Source organism: Epinephelus fuscoguttatus, linkage group LG24, assembly GCF_011397635.1.
Source record: "Epinephelus fuscoguttatus linkage group LG24, E.fuscoguttatus.final_Chr_v1".
Taxonomy (NCBI): Eukaryota; Metazoa; Chordata; class Actinopteri; order Perciformes; family Serranidae; genus Epinephelus; species Epinephelus fuscoguttatus.
Genome location: NC_064775.1, coordinates 2445111 through 2468741, shown reverse-complemented (window position 1 = coordinate 2468741; position 23631 = coordinate 2445111). Strand labels below are relative to the sequence as shown.

Here is a 23631-nt window from a genome sequence, read left to right as displayed (position 1 = left end):
CAGCTCCTCCTGGAGGACCCCGATGCGTTCCCAGACCAGATGAGATATGTAATCCCTCCAGTGTGTTCTGGGTCTGCCCCGGGGCCTCCTACCAGTGGGACATGCCCAGAACACCTCTAACAGGAGGCACCCAGGAGGATCCTGATCAGATGTTGAACCACCTCAACATGAAGAAGCAGCGGCTCTGCTCCGAGCTCCTCACCCTATCTCTAAGCCTGAACCCAGACACCCTACAGAGGAAACTCATTTCGGCTGCTTGGATCCGCGATCTGAAAGAGTCCCTACCCAGAGTTGATGACCATAGGTGAGGGTTGGGACCTAGATGGACCAGTAAATCAAAAACTTTGCCCTAAGGCTGATCCATCTCACGCTCCATTCTACCCTCACTCCTGAACAAGACCCCAAGATACTTGAACTCCCTCGCTTGAGGCAGTAACTCTCCCCCAACCTGTAGGGGGAAATCCACCAGCTCTCAACACCCCCCTTGGTGCTGACTCTCATCCCAACAGCTTCACACAAATGCATGCTGGAGGTCATGGAGTGACGAAGCCAACAGAACCACATCATCTGCAAAAAGCAGAGATGCAATTCTGAGGTCACCAAACCGGACCCCTTCCTCCCCCCGGCTGCACCTCCAGATCCTGTCCATGAATATCACAATCAGGATTGGTGACAAGGGACAACCCTGGCGGAGGCCAACACCCACTGAGAACGCGTTTGACTGTACACCGAGTATGCAGACGCAGCTTTCACTTTGGTCATACAGGGACTGGATGACTCGTAGCAGCGAGCCCGGTATCCCCTAGTCCTGCAGTAAGTCTCACCCTTCAAGAGACGTGGTCGTAAGCCTTTTTCAAGTCCACAAAGCACATGTAGACTGGATGGGCAAACTATCTGGCTGTGAATTGTACTGAAGTAGAAGTTACATAAAAAGGAAATACTTAATTACAAGTACCTCAAAATCGTAATAAACTTCCTGTTTGAAAAATATCAACTTTAACGACATCTTTATATCCTCGCCTGTCTCACCGTCCAGTCCTGACAGGGCGTCATACTCCTCCTGCGCCTTCTTCTCCGCCTGCTGCTGCTGCTGCTGCTGCTGCTTGCTGAGCTGAGCCACCTGGGAAACGTAGTCCTCGCCGTAATCCAGCGGGAAGTCCAGCTCTGGGAAAAAGGAGGAGGACGAGGAGGAGGATGACGAGGAGGGAAATCCTGCTGCTGCTGCTGCTGCTACTGCCCCTCTGTGGCGTGAGAGGGACTGCACAGGAGAGGAAGAGGAGGAAGAGGAAGAAGAGGAAGAAGGAGAGGTGAGGTAAAAGGACACCAGGTCCTGGAGGAGCTGCCGGTCTCTGTCCAGAGGGGTTCCTCGGGATCCGGAGCGAGAGGGGGAGCCGAGGAGCGGGAAGGCTTGGTTATCGTCCAGAGAGTTGAGGGAGCGCTCTTCTTCCTCCTGGTAGCCGTACTGCTGCTGCAACGACACATCAGCAACACACAGGTGGGTTTGATGGCCACTAGGGGGCAGAATAACTCTACAACACAATCTGTGCCTGGGTTTTTTCCCCACCTGGTGGTAGGTGTAAGGGTCCAGCAGGGGCGTCTGCATGTGGACGGAGGACCTGGAGGGGTCGAGGATCATGTAGTCTACGTACTGCTGCATCATCTCGGGGTCAGCTGGATCCTCGGGCCCCGGAACCCTCCGCTGACTGGGGCCCGACAGTCTCGACAACCTGGGAGATAAATCTTCATTCAGATTTTTCTTCCCTTGTTTATCAACATTTTCCTTCCTTCTGTTAGTTTCTTACTGTTTCGGTGACTTCTCACGAAGGTTCGAGGCCGAGCTGACCGTGGGGATGTGACTCAACTCTTGGCCGATGATCGCCTGGGTGATGTCGTCCTTCCAGGTCAGACCTGCGCAGCCACGAGACGACACAAATGTCAGCTATACTGTCTTTTCTGTCTGACCTTAACTCTGACTTCCTGCTTTGAATATTAGTGTGACAGAGACTCACCTTGCACCATGAGGTCTTTGAGGACTTCCTGCAGTTTGTGCAGGACGGGGACAGACACCTGGTACTGGACGGGCTCCTGGTGGGGGGCCTGGCACTGACCGAACAAACCGTCTGCATGGGAAGAGAACAACAAGTCAGTTTTTCAGTCTCCATTTTCACAAACTCTCGTATTACAGCTAAACAGTACACTAAGATATGTTTCTGATAACATTTTACATGAGAAATAGGCAATACCGTAAAAATCCTAGTCTACATTTGATCAGCTCTGCCTGGTTTTACCTTCTGACTTCAGTTTCTCAGCCTCCGTTTTCACGAATTCTCTTATTACAGCTAAACAGTGCGCTTAAACATGTTTCTAAAAATAATAAAAAATGTAATTTGCGGGGTGCAACTTTGTAGGATATTGTACGAACTGTTGTGTGTGCATTTTTTGTAGGATATCATACAAACTGTTCTACAAGAAAAAGGTTGTGTTATGATACAGAGCTGCTTGAAAATTACCCAAATATCCCTTTAAACCTCCAGTTTACGTGGACGCAAGACAAAATGATGTGGACGTATCGCACTAGAGGTGAGGTTTGCGTAAACTGAGCCTTTAACTTCGATTAAAACTCAAAACAGCTACGAGCAGCAGGAGAAAACAAGCTGACATCAGTCCACCTACGTCTGAAACCGGCGCACAAATATGATGTAGACCCACATGTAAACAAAAGCAAACAAATAAACCAACCGATATATTTATATAAAAACATACATATATACAAATAATCGACCAAAAAAGCAACTCGATTATTTAACTCAACACAGAGCTGATGTTCATACGGAGCGAGTAAAGCTAGAAACACACAATAGATATGGACACAATGTACAGATGTGCACGTGCACACACCACATACACAAAGGCACAAATATACACAACGCAATAGATACGAACGTGCAAAAACACATGTACTCACATGTACATAAACATATACACAGATATGTACAAGCCTGCAACCACACACACACACACACACACACACACACACACTAACAGTGAAGCACAATGTGTGTGTTTGTGTGAACGTGGGCCGTGGTGAGTCATCACCTCTGCCTGCCTCCATCTCTCATCAAACAAACACACACGCACACACACACACGAGGGAGACACACGGTCGTCAGGCAAGTGATGTCACTGTTGTCATAGAGACGGCCGGGCCGAGCAGGGATTGGCAGAGAGCGGCTGCGGAGGGAGACCTTGTTTACGTTGCACTCAGGCTCTTTTTTTCGTCCTCTCTTTTGTGTCGTTCACTCCGTTTCCTTCTCTTCACGTCGCTCTTTCCACCTTTCTGACAATGTGACGGACCTCATAGAGAAGCTCACACACTTCACACACTCACATTTCAGCGCCGGTGCACTCGACGTCACCGTCACACACACACACACACACACACACCCCAGAGCTCAAGTGATGACTCAGAGTTAACACACACTGAAATGCAGCCGTTGTCTCTGCTGAGTTCAAATTCCCTCTGAACCAACAGATCACACAAGTTAGAAGAAACAAAACGAGCTGTTGTTTCACTTCAGTCTGGAGTGAGTATATTTTACTCAAATATTCCAGGTTCAACACTGATTAAAGACGTTTTCATGCACGAACGACATCATCCTGAACAAAATGTACTCAAATATTGTCAAGGTTTCACCTGGACGCAGCACGGGACGTCAGTGTTACAGCGTTTGAGCACAGATGTTTCAGGCTGTAAAATGTCATGTTTTAAAAACACAGTCTGGAACTAAGTTTATCCTTCTTTAACACTCCAGGGGTTGGACACAGATTACAGATGTTCAAGGACACAAAATGGGCTGTTTTTTTTAATTCAGTTTGGAATTAAAAATAGTTTTACTAAAATATTTAAGAAAGCAGGTGTTTCAGGACACAAGATTAAATTAAATTAAAAGATGGGCAGTTTTTTTTAATTCAGTCTGGAATTAAGTTTATTTTACTAAAATATTCAAGATTACTGATGTTTAAGGGGGAAAAGGGGTGTTTTTCATGCAGTCTAGAATGATTCAGACTTCACTGAAATAGTTTATAGTATAGATATTTTATAGATGCTTAAGGACACAAAATTGGCTGCTTTTTAATACAGTCTGGAATTCAAGTTATTTTGCCAAAATATTAAAGATGATGTATCTTTAAGGACACAAAATGGGCAGTTTTTTGAATGTGGTTTCGAATGCTATAGACTTTACTAAAATTTCCAAGTAGCAAATGTAGGAAACAAAATGGGCAGGTTTTTTCTGTAGACGAGTTTTTAATAAAATACAAAAATGGGCATTTTTTTGCAGTCTAGAATTAAATACATTTTACTAGAATATTCAAGGTTACAGATAACCGATGTTTAAGGACTCAAAATGTAGACGAGTTTTTATGAAAATGCAAGATTATAGGTGTTTAAGGGGGGAAAAGGGCTTTTTTTTAATACAGTCTGGAATTAAATACGGACCCATAATGGTCAGGTTTTTTATGCAGACGGGCTTTAAAGAGTTTTTGTTAAAATACAAGATTACAGGTGTTTAAGAGGAAAAAAATGGGCAGTTATTTTTTAATGCGGTCTTGAACACTGTAGACTTTACTGAAATGTTCAAGCAGCAAATGTCAGACACAAATTGGGCAGTTTGGAAATGAACCATTCAAAATTACAGATGTTTAACGGCACAAAAGGCAGGTCATTACTGTAGTCTGGAATTAAACAGATGACTACAATACTCAAAGTTAGACATGTTAAAGGACACAAATGGGCAGTTTTTTTTTCATCCAGTTTGGTATTAAATATAAACTAAAATAAAAGCTGTTTGGTAGATTATTTCATTGTTGTAACAATACTTCTTGGCAATACATCCTATACTGTTGGAAAGCCTGTTTATTTCCCTTTTAAATGGTGCCACATTTGTAAGGAACATATATTTGTGGGATGAGCAGCAGAGCTGAGCATGTGGGTTGCGCCCATTTATTTTTACTAAGATATTCAAGATAATGGTTGTTAAAGGACAAACAGCAGGCAGTTTTTAATGCAGCCTGGAATGAAGCAGATTTTACTAAAGTATTTGAGCATACAGATGTTTCAGAATAAGAAATGGGCTGTTTTTCAAATGCAGTCGGAAATTGGTATTAATTGGATTTTACTGAAATGTACAAGTTAACAGATGTTAAAGGACACAAACAAGGGCAGATTTCCAATGCAGTCTGGTATTAAATGTATTCTACACCGTCATTCCAGAGGTCCATCACAGATTCCAGATGTTTGCTTGCAGTGCAGTCTGTAATGCAACTTGTTACTCTCTCTATCACACACTCTCACTCTTACATTTCAGCACATGCTCTTCCTCTGAGCATCATCCAACTCTCACGTCAGGACACCGAACAATGAATGCTGCTCATGTTCTCTAAATGTTCTCGTCTCTGCAAACACAGAACATCTTCAAGACGCAGAAACACACCGCCATCAATAATTCAGCTTCCTCTGAAGGCTGAGACACACAGGTGCACGCTCACGCACGTGCACGCTCCTGTAATGACATCCTAACCACGTTTGAACAGGCAGGAAGGAAGCAGGAAACCCACTGGGGGATTATAGACGGCCCCGTTAACGGCAGGCTGAGCCGTGACGGCTCGTCGGCTCCTCACTGTGTTGATGGACAGAAGACACGTCACGGCTTTCTGAAGCGTGTCGCTGCGACTGGAGCCCGCTGGGAACGCTCACTATTGGCTGGCTTACTATTCTCGTCACGCTGCATTCAGGGTACCGTAAATACGAGCTTCCCACTGGGGAAGAAAGTGTTCACATCAGCCTCCCAGAGGAGGACATCTAAGTTTTACTTTGGCTGCATGAATGTGCTGCAAGAGTGAATACATTATAACAGACAGAAAAGACATTTTTAAAGGGTCAGTCCGTCTAAATCACACACAAAAAAACTTATTTCTTAGACAGTCAACTGCTGGACTGTAATGATGACGACTACAATTTTGCAACCTGCAACACTTTGTGTGTGATCGAGGCCAAAGTTACTTTTATTCCTAATTAAGCATTCAGCTCAAGGCTCCGCTGCACCTCGTGCTGTGTTGTTTCTGACATCTATCAAAGCTTTGTGTTTAATTAGCAGAATCCTTGTAAACAGCAGCGTCTCAGCTGTGAGGACTCATTTAAAATGTTGATGAAGACGCTCCATCAAAGCTGAGCGCTAATGTGGAAGAAACAAACGCCCCCCAGCCAATCTAAATGGCTGATGTGCAACACTGTCACGCTTTTCATTTCTCCTGGACTATTAGTGTAAGGCAGCAATACTTGAGTCCAAAATGAATTTCCCTATGTGGACAATTAAGTATATTGCATCGTATCACATCGTACCACATTGCATCGTGTCGTATCGTATCGTGAAATAGAATTTAGTATCACCGTGACGTCATAAATATGAGCCTGTGTGTGACGGCTCCAATGAACCCAACATGTGAACGTGACTTCATGCTCACATGCTGGAATAAAACTGGCAAAGTAAAAGCGGAAGACTCACCATCGTTGCACAGCTGATCTCTCGGACAGAGCTTCTTTTCAAACAAACAACCTGCGGACACAAAAACAACAACAGTCAGTTAGAAAGAAGCTGCAAACTCAACAAAGAAACAACCAGTGTTCTTAGAAATGTGTTGATCTGTCCAAACTCCTTTAACATCAAACTCCTGCAGGTGTTCCGCCTGAATTTAACCCTAAATGTCTCATTATTGGACTGGAAACAAAAACTGTTTGTCAGATTATGAGCAGAAACAGGTGTGAATCATATGGCTGCTAGTGGCGATGCTAGAATGGACCTTTAAAACTCTGTCACTTCCTATTGGTCGGTTGCAGAAACATTGCTTTTGAAAAAAAACGTAGTGCTTTTTTTTTGCAGTTGTGGTGCTACCTAGCGGTCGATTTAAATGAAACTTTTAGAATATGTTCCAGGTACTTGTTTGGACATTTCCTGCAAGTTTTGTGATGATTGGTTTGATGGCAACGGCATAAGGTCCATTTTTTGTGCTAAGCCACGCCCCCTCCTAAGTTCAATGGTGAATATCTTCCAAATGCAGTGAGATATCAAAAACCTTTTGATAAGTTTTGATGAGGTTTATCCAGTGATGAGCCACATAAAATTTGGTAAAAATCAGACCTAAGATTTAGGAGGAAATGTGCTTTCCATAAAAATCTAAATGGCGTTGCGGCATTGTGTTGTGCCAAATTATTTTTTTGTGTGTGCAATGTTTTTGTTGTTGCAATTTTGGCGCTACCTAGTGGTCGAGTTGAATGAAACTTTCAGGATATGTTCCTGGTCCCTCTTTAGATATTTCCTGCAGGTTTTGTGATGACTGGCTCAATGATTGTGAAGTTAGGTCCATTTTTGTGCTAAGCCACGCCCCCTCTAAAGTTCATTGGTCAATATCTTCAAAACGGAAAGTTATGATGAGCTTGGACTAGCAATGATCCACAGAAAATGTGGTATGAATCAAACCTACCATTTAGGACGAATTTTTAAAAATGTGTTTCTCAAACAATTCAAAATGGCGGACATTTTTACAGTGGTCCTTTCATAGTTGTGTATGTGTTTTTGTAGAGCACACTGAGCAGCACTCGTGTGTCAAATTTCAAGTCAATAGGACTTAGGGTATGAGGGGAATGGCCTTTCAGAGCTGTTGTTCCTGCGCCTTGATTATAGCGCCCCCGTCTAGCCGATTGGTGTCATATTTCTTGAGCAGTATTTGCACACGACTTCCAATCACTGGTGAAAATTTCATGTGTCTATAACGCACCATCTCACGGGAATTTGGGAAAACATTTCTTAGGAAGAAAAAGAAGCCAAAGCAAAAACAACAGGGTTTCAGCCCTTTGGAAAATGTAACCCTTTAATGCTGTAAAACTCTGTAACGTCAGTCGTTAAAGTTAAGTTTACAACAGGACACAGGAATAAATGAGTTGAGGAAAGCCCAGCCGGTGCGTGCAGCCACACAGCATGTCAGTGTTGTGTTGCTTAGTGATGAGAATATGATCGTGTGTGTGTTACAGTCGACCTTTTCCCAGCACAGGTCCTAATCTGTTACGAGGCCGTAAACAGCAGCAGATGTGAAGCCGCTCGCTCCGTTCTGTGTATTTGCGCCTGTTTGCATTGCGTTTTCATTAAAGATTTATGTCATCCCTGTGTGAAATTCATCTGTCCTGTGATAACTTCAGAGCGTACGCCTCGGCCTGCACAAACACACTGTTTAAACACACTTTGATTCCCATTTTAAGCATCGTTTATACTCTGTCCTGAGGTAAAGAGCATCACTGATGCTCAGAGCCTTCTACAGACGCACTGTGACGTCACTGATATGGGGGGTGGGGGGGACAAAGGGAACACCAGAACCAACAAGTCCATTATTGATCAAAGAAAAAAACACTAAAATTTCAAGATTTGATTGATAATAAAACTATTTAAATCAGGGGTTGCTCCAGCTGAGAGGAAACAAAACCACCAACAAGAACAAAAGCAAAACTTGAATAGTTATGAGCTGGACCAGTGATTTTCTATTCAGAAACATCCACCTGCAGAGCCAGAGAGCCGAGTACCAGGACAGAGATTGCTTAATATATAGTTAAGAAGGTACCTCAGTTTTATCACTGCTCTACTTGAGGAAACTGAAGGAGGACCAGGATGAAGGTAGTCAGAGAGGGTGGAGGTAGGTTTGGTGGACAGATAGAGCTGAGTGTCATCTGCATAGCAATGGAAGTGGATGTTAAATTTACGGAAGATGTAGCTCAGAGGAGGTGAGTAGATGATAAACAGAAGGGGACCCAAGACAGAACCTTGAGGAACACCGTCAGTAACTGGAAATGGCCGGGATTCAAATGTTTTGAGCTGGATAACTTGAGTACAGTCAGAGAGATATGGATTTAAACCAGTCAAGGGGTGTGCCTGGGATTCCAATGAAGGCCAGGAAGTATAAAACTTTTCCACCAGCTAGCGCACTAGCTCACTAGCTAACGTGGTCTGCTCATCAGCTCTTTAATCATGGATCATTACAGAATACAGCAACTTTCACCACTGTTCATTTTAGGAGGACCACTGCAAGGAGACGTGTTCTTTATTTAGATTATCAAACAAACGATGGGTCACAGATTCGTGTTTCTGGCTGCCAGTGTTAGCTAGCTGAAAGGTTGTCTATTTCCACTTTAAAATGTTGATCAAAAATGTTGCTGTCTGTTTATACTTTGAATTGAATCAGTGCTAAAATGGATGGTCCAGAGGAATAAGCGCACCCGTCCAGAGGTCGGGGGGGGCAGCAAACCACACTGACCCAGGCTGCTACTCCGCTAGAAGAACCAGATGGAGGGCTGGACGTCCACAGGTTGTGTCTACACACCCCTGGATGAGGAGCCATGGACTTTGTCATTTTTTTCCCCTGAGGGTTTCCTACCCCTACCCTCCGGACCAACCATTCTAGCACTATCCATCCATCCATCCATCCATCCATCCATCCATCCATTTTCATCCACTTATCCAGGGCCAGGTCACGGGGAGAGTAGGATGAGCAAAGCACCCCAGACGTCCCTCTCCCCAGCAACACTTTCCAGCTCCTCCTGGAGGACCCCGAGGTGTTCCCAGGCAAGAGAGATCTTTAATCCCGCCAGTGTGTTCTGGGTCTGCCCCGGGGCCTTCTTTGAAGCAAATTTTACAGAGTGGCCAAATCTGGAATTAAGATTTCGGGGTCTGTCACATGATGCCAAGAGGCCCAAAGATACTTTTCACACTGAACCTCCACAGAGAGCTGTGGTCACGTGGACATGGATGCTCTATTCATAGTACAATAAAAATAGAGATAAAAGAAAAAGGACAAAAAAAAATCAGTTTTTGTTGGTGGGATTTGTCTCTACGACAGCTCCGCCTGCACCCAGTGTTATTTCCCCTGTCACCTGAAATCTATAAAACGCCAGGAGGAGTATCGGCTACATGACGACACAAACAAACTGTCTGAGCAGCAGCTCTCACAGAGGGAATCTCCATTAAAGGAGGGAAGAGAAGACGCTGCTAAACATAGAACCCAAGAGATTCTCCATCCATCCATCCATCCGTCGCCCCCTCCGTCCAAACTCCACTGGATGACTAATCTCTGCTCCGTCCGCTCTTCTCCTCCGCCCACACATCCTTCCCATCTTATCTGTCCGTCCCTGTCCTCCTTCCTCCTCCTCCTCCTCCTCCTCTCCTCTGTCTTCGGTTGTTTCATCATCTTGTTAGACTCTTCCTGCAGTCTGCCCGTCACTGCCGTTCAGTCACCTCTTTAATACACAACATTACCGACTAATTACAACTCTAATGAGCAGACTGATGGATGCACTGTGGAAAAATAGATGAATCCTCAACCGTTAGTTCAACTATCAACCCAAAAATTGCTGCAACAACTTCTGAGACATAATTTAAGACAGGAAGTTTATCACATATCTATGACTAAAACACAGCGCTGAGCTGCATCTTAAATTCATCTCCAAGTTCTCAGCTTTCAAACAATGAAACCAAAAGAGGTGATAAACCTCCTGTGTGTGGCACATTACTGTCCTCGTCAACAGAGTCTGGTGGCTTTAAAGAGAGCAATATAATGGCTCCAGCTCCCCGTCCAAAGGGCTGTCTGAGGGTTAGGTAATGCAGTGAAAATACGACACTGACTGTGGATAAGTACCACATGAAACCCTGCTTCACAAAGCAAACAAACATGGGAGTTTTTCAGCAACCTGGATAGTGCCACAAAAAGCAGATGCTTTTACCAAAGCCCTATTTAAACTGCTCTGTCCTGCCTACTGTTGCTGCTTCCTCTGCAAGCTGCTTTGCAACCTGCCTCCACCCCAGCTCCTCCTTTTGCTGTGTCTAACTTATCAATGTCATTTCTGTTTGTCACTGATGCTGCTCGGTTCTTTGCTGCTGCTCTCCCTGCCTTAAAGCTTTCCATGTAGGCACATGGAAGGGCAGGAAGGTGTGTTCACCTCAAATTCACTGTTTTCAAACTAGATGCACGACAGTTGCGTTCCAACTCCAGAGCGACACCATCACACTGCGCACACATTCCCCAGTGGCTATTTTTCAGGGTGTGACGGCTGCACCCTGTCTGTGACGCATATCATGTGACGAGGAACAACCAATCACAGCCGACTGACAACTTTCCCTTCATCCATAAATATCAGTCTGTGATAAATACAGAGAAGTTGATCATGTTAGTGCAGGGCTACCCGGAGCTTTATGTCTGTCCCACGGACGATAAGCCTACACACTTATAAATAGCTCCTGGAAGAAGATCAGCTCTGCACTCAGGAGTTCAGGTTAACAGGCTTTATGATGCTTGTTGCAACCTGCCACCACGCTCTTGAAAGCTGGCACGAAAAAAGCACAAGAGTACCACGTAGTGCATGACCTCGCATTTTCCAGGTGGTAAGAGAGGCGGCATGTGTACGGTCCCTTAGGCTTTCCATGTACGCACATGGAAGGGCAGAGACATATGCTCTGTCCGCCTTCGGCTTTCACATAGGCGCATGGAAGGGCAGAGATGCCCAGAACAGAGCCATCCCGCCAAATATAAAACTGCAAATGTAAATAAAGTTTTCTTCTGACTGAACTACTATTTTTGAGCTTGGTGGCTTTACAGAGAGCCGATTTAACGGCTTCAGTTTCCCGTCTGACAGCGAGGTAAAGAAGTAAATATATTCCACTGCCAATGGATGAGTGCCTCATACCCACAATCCCACTTCAAAAAAACATCCAAACTGTCTCTTTAAAGTATCAAAAGTAAAAGTACTTGTGTAAGTTGTTTTTTCTGCTGTTGATGAAAAACTGAAAAACAACAAGTTGAATATTTGTCCTGTTCTGGCCACTCATTAAAGGACAAAACCGACTCAGTAACAGAGAGATTTTTGCGGTGGAGCTGATTTAGCAGGCGTGAGCAGGATCCAGGGAGCGACAGAAACACACTCAGCAATAAGCTCCTGTGTTTGATTCAGTTGCACCAGAAAAAAAACAACATGAAAATGACTCAGCTCAGAGTCGGTGGTTAGTGGCTCCAGCTGGCAGAAGGTCTTTACGTTACTCAGGGGAAACTCCTCCAGATATTCCCTCCCTGCTTCACTCACAAACTTCTTCCTCCAGCTAAAACTCATCACAGACAGAAAGACAGAGGCAGCGACCGACGTTACAGCTCCAGCTCCATTTTGTTCCCTGAGAAGGTGTGGTTCTGTCTGAGCAGGACCCACGTTGTTTCCTCACATCATGACTAAAGGGAGATGTTAGGAGGCATTTAAAATGAATTCATCCTCATCATCACGTTCTGTTTGGAGTTCAGTATCTCAAGGCTGCAGTGTGGCTGTTTCCAGCAGCTTTAAGGCATGAACTCCAGTTGTTTTTATCAGGCTGTGTTTTGCATTTCCTGCAGCATAGTGTCATGAAAAGTTGTTGTTTTTAAGCATTATTGCAGCAATATGCAGTGGGGTTTTTTTAGACATCACAGACACGTGTTTTGTCATGATACGCTGCTGTTCCTGGGGTTTTAGGCATGAAAATCAGTTGTTTTTTGTCAAGACATCTTTGTATTTCCTTACAAGATAGCACCACAAAAATTTGTTCTTTATCACCCAGTCATCGTTGCGACATTGCTGCAGTTCCAGACGCTTTTTAAGCACTAAATGTGTGTGTGTTTTGGGATACGTTGCTGTTTCCAGTGACTTTTTAGGCACGAAAATCAGTTGTTGTTAATCGAGACATTGCTGCAATTCCAACGGCCTTTAAGGCACCAAATTTGCGTGTTTTGTAGTGACACGTCGCTGTTTCCAGCAGCATTTAAGGCATGAACAATCAGTTGTTTTTTGTCGAGACATCCTTGTGTTTGCTGTCATGATGATGCCATAAAAAGCAGTTGCTTTGCACACAGACATCGCTGCGTTTCCTGCTGGGACAGTGCTCAGACCCGTCATCCTTTTGCCAGAAGCATGTTTCCAGCGGCGTTCAAGGCACCAAACATTCATGCTTTGTAGCAAACTGTCACCGTTTTTCCAGCTGCGTTTTTAGCAGAGACATTGCGTCCCCTGCTGGGATAGCGCCACAAACAGCAGTTGCATTTCACAGAGACGTCGCTGCATTTCCTGCAGTGATTTTGCCCCCAAACCGGGTATTTTCAGCCAAATCATGATGTTTGTTTAACCACAACAAAGTGGTGTTTGTGCCTTAACACACGACACATTAACCACATAACGTTTTAACATGTCTGCTACACAATAAAGTGAACACAGTCGTGGTTTACAGAAACGTACAATGCCAATATATTTCCTGGCGACTGAGTTGAGTAGTTTCAGTTGTCTAAACGAAACCTAAACATTCAGCTGATGAGATGGTCTTTCATGAGGGCTGCTGTCGCTGAAACAAAGAAGTGTATCTTTAATGTTCGCAGGATGACTCATAACAACTCAGTGGCAGATGTAACGGGGGACAGATTTGGCTTTAAGATGAAGATCTGAAGATATTAAGAACAACGACTGAGCCAGTGAACAGTTTGGAAAGAATCCATGTGCACTCTCAGACTCTTTCTCTTTCACTGTTTGCTGCTGATATTCAGCATTAAAAAAAGAAAAACATGTTGTACATGGAAAAGGCAATATTAAGAAAATCACGCTGAGTCATCTTTAACTCCAGCCTCCCATCACCATCATCATCATCATCATCATCATCAGTGTCTCTCTTCCTTTTATCGTCCATTAACCTCCTGCCAGATTCAGTCCAGTGTCATTTTCATAATGGTGCTGCTGGCATTTGTGGCTGCTGCTGTGTGAGTGTGAGCTCGTCCTCTGCTCTGCAGCCTGACAGAGGATATTTAAGGTGGAATGAGTCAGCCAGGACGGAACCTGCGCCGTGTGCTGCTGAGTGGCAGCAGAGGCAGCGAGGTTGTGACCCGGCTCTGCTCAGATACCCTTTAAACCTTTATCTTTATACCGGCTCACGATAATCAGTCTGACTGCAGCTCACTGCACGCAGCATTTAAATACAAGTCTGCTGGTATTTCACATTTTCCTCGCTCTCAACAAATCACATGAAAACAACACCGTCCAGTCACCAGTAGAAAATATTGGCATTGCACCACGGAGAGATGGCTGCCAAGCTGCAGAACAAACAACTAAACCGGTTGCTTTTAGCAAACACTGCTGTGTTTCCAGCTGCTTTTTAGGCATCAAAGCTGGGTGTTTTGTAGCCACCTGTCACCCTTTCTCCAGTGGCCCCTTTTAGCAACCTATCATCATGTTTCCAGCGGCGTTTAAGGCATCAAACATTGCTGTTGCGTAGCCACCTGTCACTATTTTTCCTGCAGCTTTTTTAAGCAACCTGTCACTTTGTTTCCAGCAGTTTTAAAGCATCCAGCATGGACGTGCTGTAGCTTCCTGTTGCGATGTTTCCAGCAGCTTTTGAAGCCCACATCATGGGTGTTTTGTAGCAACCTGTCACCCTTTTTTCTAGTAGCTTTTTAGCAACTCATTGCTGTGTTTCCAGTGGCTTTCAGGCCCCAGATGTGGGTGTTTAGTAGCAACTTGTCACCGTTTTTCCAGCGGCTTCCTTAGCAACCTGTCATCATGTTTCCAGCAGCGTTTAAGGCATCAAACATAGGTGTTTTCAGGCTGGTCTCTGTCTGTGAAACACTCAGACTGGTCTCTGTCTGTGAAACACTCAGACTGGTCTCTGTCTGTGAAACACTCAGACTGGTCTCTGTCTGTGAAACACTCAGGCTGGTCTCTGTCTGTGAAACACTCAGGCTGGTCTCTGTCTGTGAAACACTCAGACTGGTCTCTGTCTGTGAAACACTCAGACTGGTCTCTGTCTGTGAAACACTCAGACTGGTCTCTGTCTGTGAAACACTCAGACTGGTCTCTGTCTGTGAAACACTCAGGCTGGTCTCTGTCTGTGAAACACTCAGGCTGGTCTCTGTCTGTGAAACACTCAGACTGGTCTCTGTCTGTGAAACACTCAGACTGGTCTCTGTCTGTGAAACACTCAGGCTGGTCTCTGTCTGTGAAACACTCAGGCTGGTCTCTGTCTGTGAAACACTCAGACTGGTCTCTGTCTGTGAAACACTCAGACTGGTCTCTGTCTGTGAAACACTCAGACTGGTCTCTGTCTGTGAAACACTCAGGCTGGTCTCTGTCTGTGAAACACTCAGACTGGTCTCTGTCTGTGAAACACTCAGACTGGTCTCTGTCTGTGAAACACTCAGGCTGGTCTCTGTCTGTGAAACACTCAGACTGGTCTCTGTCTGTGAAACACTCAGACTGGTCTCTGTCTGTGAAACACTCAGGCTGGTCTCTGTCTGTGAAACACTCAGACTGGTCTCTGTCTGTGAAACACTCAGGCTGGTCTCTGTCTGTGAAACACTCAGGCTGGTCTCTGTCTGTGAAACACTCAGACTGGTCTCTGTCTGTGAAACACTCAGACTGGTCTCTGTCTGTGAAACACTCAGGCTGGTCTCTGTCTGTGAAACACTCAGGCTGGTCTCTGTCTGTGAAACACTCAGACTGGTCTCTGTCTGTGAAACACTCAGGCTGGTCTCTGTCTGTGAAACACTCAGACTGGTCTCTGTCTGTGAAACACTCAGGCTGGTCTCTGTCTGTGAAACACTCAGACTGGTCTCTGTCTGTGAAACACTCAGACTGGTCTCTGTCTGTGAAACACTCAGACTGGTCTCTGTCTGTGAAACACTCAGGCTGGTCTCTGTCTGTGAAACACTCAGGCTGGTCTCTGTCTGTGAAACACTCAGGCTGGTCTCTGTCTGTGAAACACTCAGACTGGTCTCTGTGAAACACTCAGCCTGGTCTCTGTCTGTGAAACACTCAGACTGGTCTCTGTCTGTGAAACACTCAGACTGGTCTCTGTCTGTGAAACACTCAGACTGGTCTCTGTCTGTGAAACACTCAGACTGGTCTCTGTCTGTGAAACACTCAGACTGGTCTCTGTCTGTGAAACACTCAGACTGGTCTCTGTCTGTGAAACACTCAGACTGGTCTCTGTCTGTGAAACACTCAGACTGGTCTCTGTCCGTGGTGCTGAAACACTCAGGCTGGTCTCTGTCTGTGAAACACTCAGGCTGGTCTCTGTCTGTGAAACACTCAGGCTGGTCTCTGTCTGTGAAACACTCAGGCTGGTCTCTGTCTGTGAAACACTCAGGCTGGTCTCTGTCTGTGAAACACTCAGGCTGGTCTCTGTCTGTGAAACACTCAGGCTGGTCTCTGTCAGTGAAACACTCAGGCTGGTCTCTGTCTGTGAAACACTCAGGCTGGTCTCTGTCTGTGAAACACTCAGGCTGGTCTCTGTCTGTGAAACACTCAGGCTGGTCTCTGTCTGTGAAACACTCAGGCTGGTCTCTGTCTGTGAAACACTCAGACTGGTCTCTGTCTGTGAAACACTCAGACTGGTCTCTGTCTGTGAAACACTCAGGCTGGTCTCTGTCTGTGAAACACTCAGGCTGGTCTCTGTCTGTGAAACACTCAGACTGGTCTCTGTCTGTGAAACACTCAGGCTGGTCTCTGTCTGTGAAACACTCAGACTGGTCTCTGTCTGTGAAACACTCAGACTGGTCTCTGTCTGTGAAACACTCAGACTGGTCTCTGTCTGTGAAACACTCAGACTGGTCTCTGTCTGTGAAACACTCAGACTGGTCTCTGTCTGTGAAACACTCAGACTGGTCTCTGTCTGTGAAACACTCAGACTGGTCTCTGTCTGTGAAACACTCAGACTGGTCTCTGTCTGTGAAACACTCAGACTGGTCTCTGTCTGTGAAACACTCAGACTGGTCTCTGTCTGTGAAACACTCAGACTGGTCTCTGTCTGTGAAACACTCAGACTGGTCTCTGTCTGTGAAACACTCAGACTGGTCTCTGTCTGTGAAACACTCAGACTGGTCTCTGTCCATGGTGCTGAAACACTCAGACTGGTCTCTGTCTGTGAAACACTCAGACTGGTCTCTGTCTGTGAAACACTCAGGCTGGTCTCTGTCTGTGAAACACTCAGGCTGGTCTCTGTCTGTGAAACACTCAGGCTGGTCTCTGTCTGTGAAACACTCAGGCTGGTCTCTGTCTGTGAAACACTCAGACTGGTCTCTGTCTGTGAAACACTCAGACTGGTCTCTGTCTGTGAAACACTCAGGCTGGTCTCTGTCTGTGAAACACTCAGACTGGTCTCTGTCTGTGAAACACTCAGACTGGTCTCTGTCTGTGAAACACTCAGGCTGGTCTCTGTCTGTGAAACACTCAGGCTGGTCTCTGTCTGTGAAACACTCAGGCTGGTCTCTGTCTGTGAAACACTCAGGCTGGTCTCTGTCTGTGGTGCTGAAACACTCAGGCTGGTCTCTGTCTGTGGTGCTGAAACACTCAGGCTGGTCTCTGTCTGTGAAACACTCAGGCTGGTCTCTGTCTGTGAAACACTCAGGCTGGTCTCTGTCTGTGAAACACTCAGGCTGGTCTCTGTCTGTGAAACACTCAGGCTGGTCTCTGTCTGTGAAACACTCAGACTGGTCTCTGTCTGTGAAACACTCAGGCTGGTCTCTGTCTGTGAAACACTCAGGCTGGTCTCTGTCTGTGAAACACTCAGGCTGGTCTCTGTCTGTGAAACACTCAGACTGGTCTCTGTCCATGGTGCTGAAACACTCAGGCTGGTCTCTGTCTGTGAAACACTCAGGCTGGTCTCTGTCTGTGAAACACTCAGGCTGGTCTCTGTCTGTGAAACACTCAGACTGGTCTCTGTCTGTGAAACACTCAGGCTGGTCTCTGTCTGTGAAACACTCAGACTGGTCTCTGTCTGTGGTGCTGAAACACTCAGGCTGGTCTCTGTCTGTGAAACACTCAGGCTGGTCTCTGTCTGTGAAACACTCAGACTGGTCTCTGTCTGTGAAACACTCAGACTGGTCTCTGTCCATGGTGCTGAAACACTCAGGCTGGTCTCTGTCTGTGAAACACTCAGGCTGGTCTCTGTCCATGGTGCTGAAACACTCAGGCTGGTCTCTGTCTGTGAAACACTCAGGCTGGTCTCTGTCTGTGAAACACTCAGGCTGGTCTCTGTCTGTGAAACACTCAGACTGGTCTCTGTCTGTGAAACACTCAGGCTGGTCTCTGTCTGTGAAACACTCAGGCTGGTCTCTGTCTGTGAAACACTCAGGCTGGTCTCTGTCTGTGAAACACTCAGGCTGGTCTCTGTCTGTGAAACACTCAGGCTGGTCTCTGTCTGTGAAACACTCAGGCTGGTCTCTGTCTGTGAAACACTCAGGCTGGTCTCTGTCTGTGAAACACTCAGGCTGGTCTCTGTCTGTGAAACACTCAGGCTGGTCTCTGTCTGTGAAACACTCAGGCTGGTCTCTGTCTGTGAAACACTCAGGCTGGTCTCTGTCTGTGAAACACTCAGGCTGGTCTCTGTCTGTGAAACACTCAGACTGGTCTCTGTCTGTGAAACACTCAGGCTGGTCTCTGTCTGTGAAACACTCAGACTGGTCTCTGTCTGTGAAACACTCAGACTGGTCTCTGTCTGTGAAACACTCAGACTGGTCTCTGTCTGTGAAACACTCAGGCTGGTCTCTGTCTGTGAAACACTCAGACTGGTCTCTGTCTGTGAAACACTCAGGCTGGTCTCTGTCTGTGAAACACTCAGGCTGGTCTCTGTCTGTGAAACACTCAGACTGGTCTCTGTCTGTGAAACACTCAGGCTGGTCTCTGTCTGTGAAACACTCAGGCTGGTCTCTGTCTGTGAAACACTCAGACTGGTCTCTGTCTGTGAAACACTCAGACTGGTCTCTGTCTGTGAAACACTCAGACTGGTCTCTGTCTGTGAAACACTCAGGCTGGTCTCTGTCTGTGAAACACTCAGGCTGGTCTCTGTCTGTGAAACACTCAGACTGGTCTCTGTCTGTGAAACACTCAGACTGGTCTCTGTCTGTGAAACACTCAGACTGGTCTCTGTCTGTGAAACACTCAGACTGGTCTCTGTCTGTGAAACACTCAGGCTGGTCTCTGTCTGTGAAACACTCAGGCTGGTCTCTGTCTGTGAAACACTCAGGCTGGTCTCTGTCTGTGAAACACTCAGACTGGTCTCTGTCTGTGAAACACTCAGACTGGTCTCTGTCTGTGAAACACTCAGACTGGTCTCTGTCTGTGAAACACTCAGACTGGTCTCTGTCTGTGAAACACTCAGGCTGGTCTCTGTCTGTGAAACACTCAGACTGGTCTCTGTCTGTGAAACACTCAGACTGGTCTCTGTCCATGGTGCTGAAACACTCAGACTGGTCTCTGTCTGTGAAACACTCAGACTGGTCTCTGTCTGTGAAACACTCAGGCTGGTCTCTGTCTGTGAAACACTCAGGCTGGTCTCTGTCTGTGAAACACTCAGGCTGGTCTCTGTCAGTGAAACACTCAGACTGGTCTCTGTCTGTGAAACACTCAGACTGGTCTCTGTCTGTGAAACACTCAGGCTGGTCTCTGTCTGTGAAACACTCAGGCTGGTCTCTGTCTGTGAAACACTCAGACTGGTCTCTGTCTGTGAAACACTCAGACTGGTCTCTGTCTGTGAAACACTCAGACTGGTCTCTGTCTGTGAAACACTCAGACTGGTCTCTGTCTGTGAAACACTCAGACTGGTCTCTGTCTGTGAAACACTCAGACTGGTCTCTGTCAGTGAAACACTCAGACTGGTCTCTGTCTGTGAAACACTCAGACTGGTCTCTGTCTGTGAAACACTCAGACTGGTCTCTGTCTGTGAAACACTCAGGCTGGTCTCTGTCAGTGAAACACTCAGGCTGGTCTCTGTCTGTGAAACACTCAGGCTGGTCTCTGTCTGTGAAACACTCAGACTGGTCTCTGTCAGTGAAACACTCAGACTGGTCTCTGTCAGTGAAACACTCAGGCTGGTCTCTGTCAGTGAAACACTCAGGCTGGTCTCTGTCAGTGAAACACTCAGGCTGGTCTCTGTCAGTGAAACACTCAGACTGGTCTCTGTCTGTGAAACACTCAGACTGGTCTCTGTCAGTGAAACACTCAGACTGGTCTCTGTCTGTGAAACACTCAGACTGGTCTCTGTCTGTGAAACACTCAGACTGGTCTCTGTCTGTGAAACACTCAGACTGGTCTCTGTCTGTGAAACACTCAGACTGGTCTCTGTCTGTGAAACACTCAGACTGGTCTCTGTCTGTGAAACACTCAGACTGGTCTCTGTCTGTGAAACACTCAGGCTGGTCTCTGTCTGTGAAACACTCAGACTGGTCTCTGTCTGTGAAACACTCAGGCTGGTCTCTGTCTGTGAAACACTCAGACTGGTCTCTGTCTGTGAAACACTCAGGCTGGTCTCTGTCAGTGAAACACTCAGACTGGTCTCTGTCTGTGAAACACTCAGGCTGGTCTCTGTCAGTGAAACACTCAGGCTGGTCTCTGTCTGTGAAACACTCAGGCTGGTCTCTGTCTGTGAAACACTCAGACTGGTCTCTGTCTGTGAAACACTCAGGCTGGTCTCTGTCTGTGAAACACTCAGGCTGGTCTCTGTCTGTGAAACACTCAGGCTGGTCTCTGTCTGTGAAACACTCAGACTGGTCTCTGTCAGTGAAACACTCAGGCTGGTCTCTGTCAGTGAAACACTCAGACTGGTCTCTGTCAGTGAAACACTCAGACTGGTCTCTGTCAGTGAAACACTCAGGCTGGTCTCTGTCAGTGAAACACTCAGGCTGGTCTCTGTCAGTGAAACACTCAGGCTGGTCTCTGTCTGTGAAACACTCAGGCTGGTCTCTGTCTGTGAAACACTCAGACTGGTCTCTGTCTGTGAAACACTCAGGCTGGTCTCTGTCTGTGAAACACTCAGGCTGGTCTCTGTCTGTGAAACACTCAGACTGGTCTCTGTCTGTGAAACACTCAGACTGGTCTCTGTCTGTGAAACACTCAGACTGGTCTCTGTCTGTGAAACACTCAGGCTGGTCTCTGTCTGTGAAACACTCAGACTGGTCTCTGTCTGTGAAACACTCAGGCTGGTCTCTGTCTGTGAAACACTCAGACTGGTCTCTGTCTGTGAAACACTCAGACTGGTCTCTGTCTGTGAAACACTCAGGCTGGTCTCTGTCTGTGAAACACTCAGACTGGTCTCTGTCTGTGAAACACTCAGACTGGTCTCTGTCTGTGAAACACTCAGACTGGTCTCTGTCTGTGAAACACTCAGGCTGGTCTCTGTCTGTGAAACACTCAGACTGTCTGTGAAACACTCAGGCTGGTCTCTGTCTGTGAAACACTCAGGCTGGTCTCTGTCTGTGAAACACTCAGGCTGGTCTCTGTCTGTGAAACACTCAGGCTGGTCTCTGTCTGTGAAACACTCAGGCTGGTACTTTTGTGTCTTTTGTGGTACTTTTGTGTCTCTTTGTAGTACTTCTGTGTCTTTTGTTTTTTATGTGGTACTTTTATGTCTTTTGTTTGTCTTTGTGGTACTTTTGTGTCTTTTGTGTCTTTTGTTTGTCTTTGTGGTACTTTTGTGTCTTTTGTTTGTCTTTGTGGTACTTTTGTGTTTTGTGTTTGTCTTTGTGGTACTTTTGTGTCTTTTGTTTCTCTTTGTGGTACTTTTGTGTTTTGTGTTTGTCTTTGTGGTACTTTTGTGTCTTTTGTGTCTTTTGTTTTTTATGTGGTACTTTTATGTCTTTTGTTTGTCTTTGTGGTACTTTTGTGTCTTTTGTTTGTCTTTGTGGTACTTTTGTGTTTTGTGTTTGTCTTTGTGGTACTTTTGTGTCTTTTGTTTCTCTTTGTGGTACTTTTGTGTCTTTTGTGTCTTTTGTTTCTCTTTGTGGTACTTTTGTGTCTTTTGTTTGTCTTTGTGGTACTTTTGTGTCTTGTGTTTGTCTTTGTGGTACTTTTGTGTCTTTTTGTGTCTTTTTGTGGTACTTCTGTGTCTTTTGTTTTTTATGTGGTACTTTTGTGTCTTTTGTGTCTTTTGTTTGTCTTTGTGGTACTTTTGTGTCTTTTGTTTTTTATGTGGTACTTTTGTGTCTCTTTGTGTCTTTTTGTGGTACTTTTGTGTCTTTTGTTTTTCTATGTGGTACTTTTGTGTGTTTTGTTTGTCTTTGTGGTACTTTTGTGTCTTTTTGTGTGTCTGAGTTCATCTTGTGTCTTTATGACGTATTTTTTGTCTCTTCGTGTCTCTCTGACGTCATGTTTCGTCTCTTTGTGGTCATTTTGTGTCTCTTTCAGTTCCCTCCAGCAGCTAACAGGTGACAAAACAAAACCACAAACGCAGCACTTGAACACTGATGAAGACGCTGATCGCCATGGGAACCACTGAAGCTCAGCCCGACTGGGAAGGAGAGTAATGAAGTTACAGCAGTAATCTAACACTCTAACACCTGAGATGATGCTCGTGATGTTCTCACAGGGGCGCAGCATGTGTGTGACTGTGCAGCAGGTGAACACTCATCAGCTGATCATACTCTCAGTGGAGTAAATTACATTTCTGAATGGATTTAATACGGGCAGAATATTCTAGAGACTCATGTGTGTGACTGTGTCTACATCATACTGTTAGTGCTGCTGTTGCCATCAACAGTGTGTGACTGTGTCTACATCATACTGTTAGTGCTGCTGTTGCCATCAACAGTGTGTGACTGTGTCTACATCACACTGTTAGTGCTGCTGTTGCCATCAACAGTGTGTGACTGAACTGTGACTACACTGACGTTAGTGCTGCTTCATGGTGCATTCACGTGCTCTGTGTGTCCTCTACCTTTCTCTTGTTGTTGTTGTTTTCTGTCTCTTTTTGGTCAATTATTAGTTATATTATAGATCAAACATCCTGTCTGTCCCTGTGTCTCTCTGTGTTGTCGTTACAGACTGAACAACAGAATGAATCACTCGTGCAGCCAGACGCATCCGAGCTGACCCACGGTCACAGCGTTTGCGTCAGTGACGCAATTTAGCGGCGGTGTAAACAGATGTGAGGCAGGAAATGCAGCACACATGAAGCTCACACACACACACACACACACACACACACACACACACACACACACACACATATATAGGCTAATGTATCAGAGAGGCTGAGTGAATCATGCAAACAGTAGAAACAAATGGTTTCCTCCTGCACATGAAGAGTGAAGAGTTCCTGCACAGATGAACTCACACACACATCACACACACACATCACACACTAACCCTGGCAGGAGACAGGAGCAGCTCCACGGCTCGTGACACTCACAGCCGTGACACGCAGAGTGACACAAAGTGCTCGGAGCTCGCTCCAAACTCGCTGCTGAGTGCCACAGTTACTATAGGAACACGGTGTCACCGGGAAGTCGTGATTCACGCCGCCCATCAAAGCCTCTGATGCCGGCCGGGGCTTACCGTGTCGGGCGGCCGCGCAGAGCCGGCACGAGGCGGTGAGGAGGAGGCACAGAGCTGCCCAGAGCCGCGGAGACCTCATGGTACATCCAACATCCACCGGAGCGACGCTGCTGCTGCGCTTCTTCTACCAGCTCTCCATCTCTGAGGAGAGGCTGCTGCTGCTGCTGATGATGATGATGATGCTGCTGAGGAAGTGTGTGTGTGTATGTGTG

At 46.0% G+C, this 23631-nt stretch overlaps 1 protein-coding gene across 2 annotated transcripts in view; it reads right to left on the bottom strand.

Annotated features, from left to right (window-relative positions):
- Nucleotides 1-23631, bottom strand: part of LOC125884818 (receptor-type tyrosine-protein phosphatase-like N) — a 36219-nt gene extending 12588 nt beyond the window's left edge. The window contains exons 1-6 of one of the 2 annotated variants that reach the window (XM_049570061.1): nt 23420-23631; nt 6564-6614; nt 2010-2120; nt 1803-1908; nt 1565-1727; nt 1030-1465 (exon numbers count right to left, since the gene is read on the bottom strand). In XM_049570061.1, the coding sequence (XP_049426018.1) occupies nt 1030-1465; nt 1565-1727; nt 1803-1908; nt 2010-2120; nt 6564-6614; nt 23420-23498 (946 nt within the window). In that variant the 5' untranslated portion in view covers nt 23499-23631. Of the gene's footprint in view, nt 1-1029; nt 1469-1564; nt 1728-1802; nt 1909-2009; nt 2121-6563; nt 6615-23419 lie in introns of both variants that reach the window. The other variant, XM_049570060.1, reaches the window with a different exon arrangement.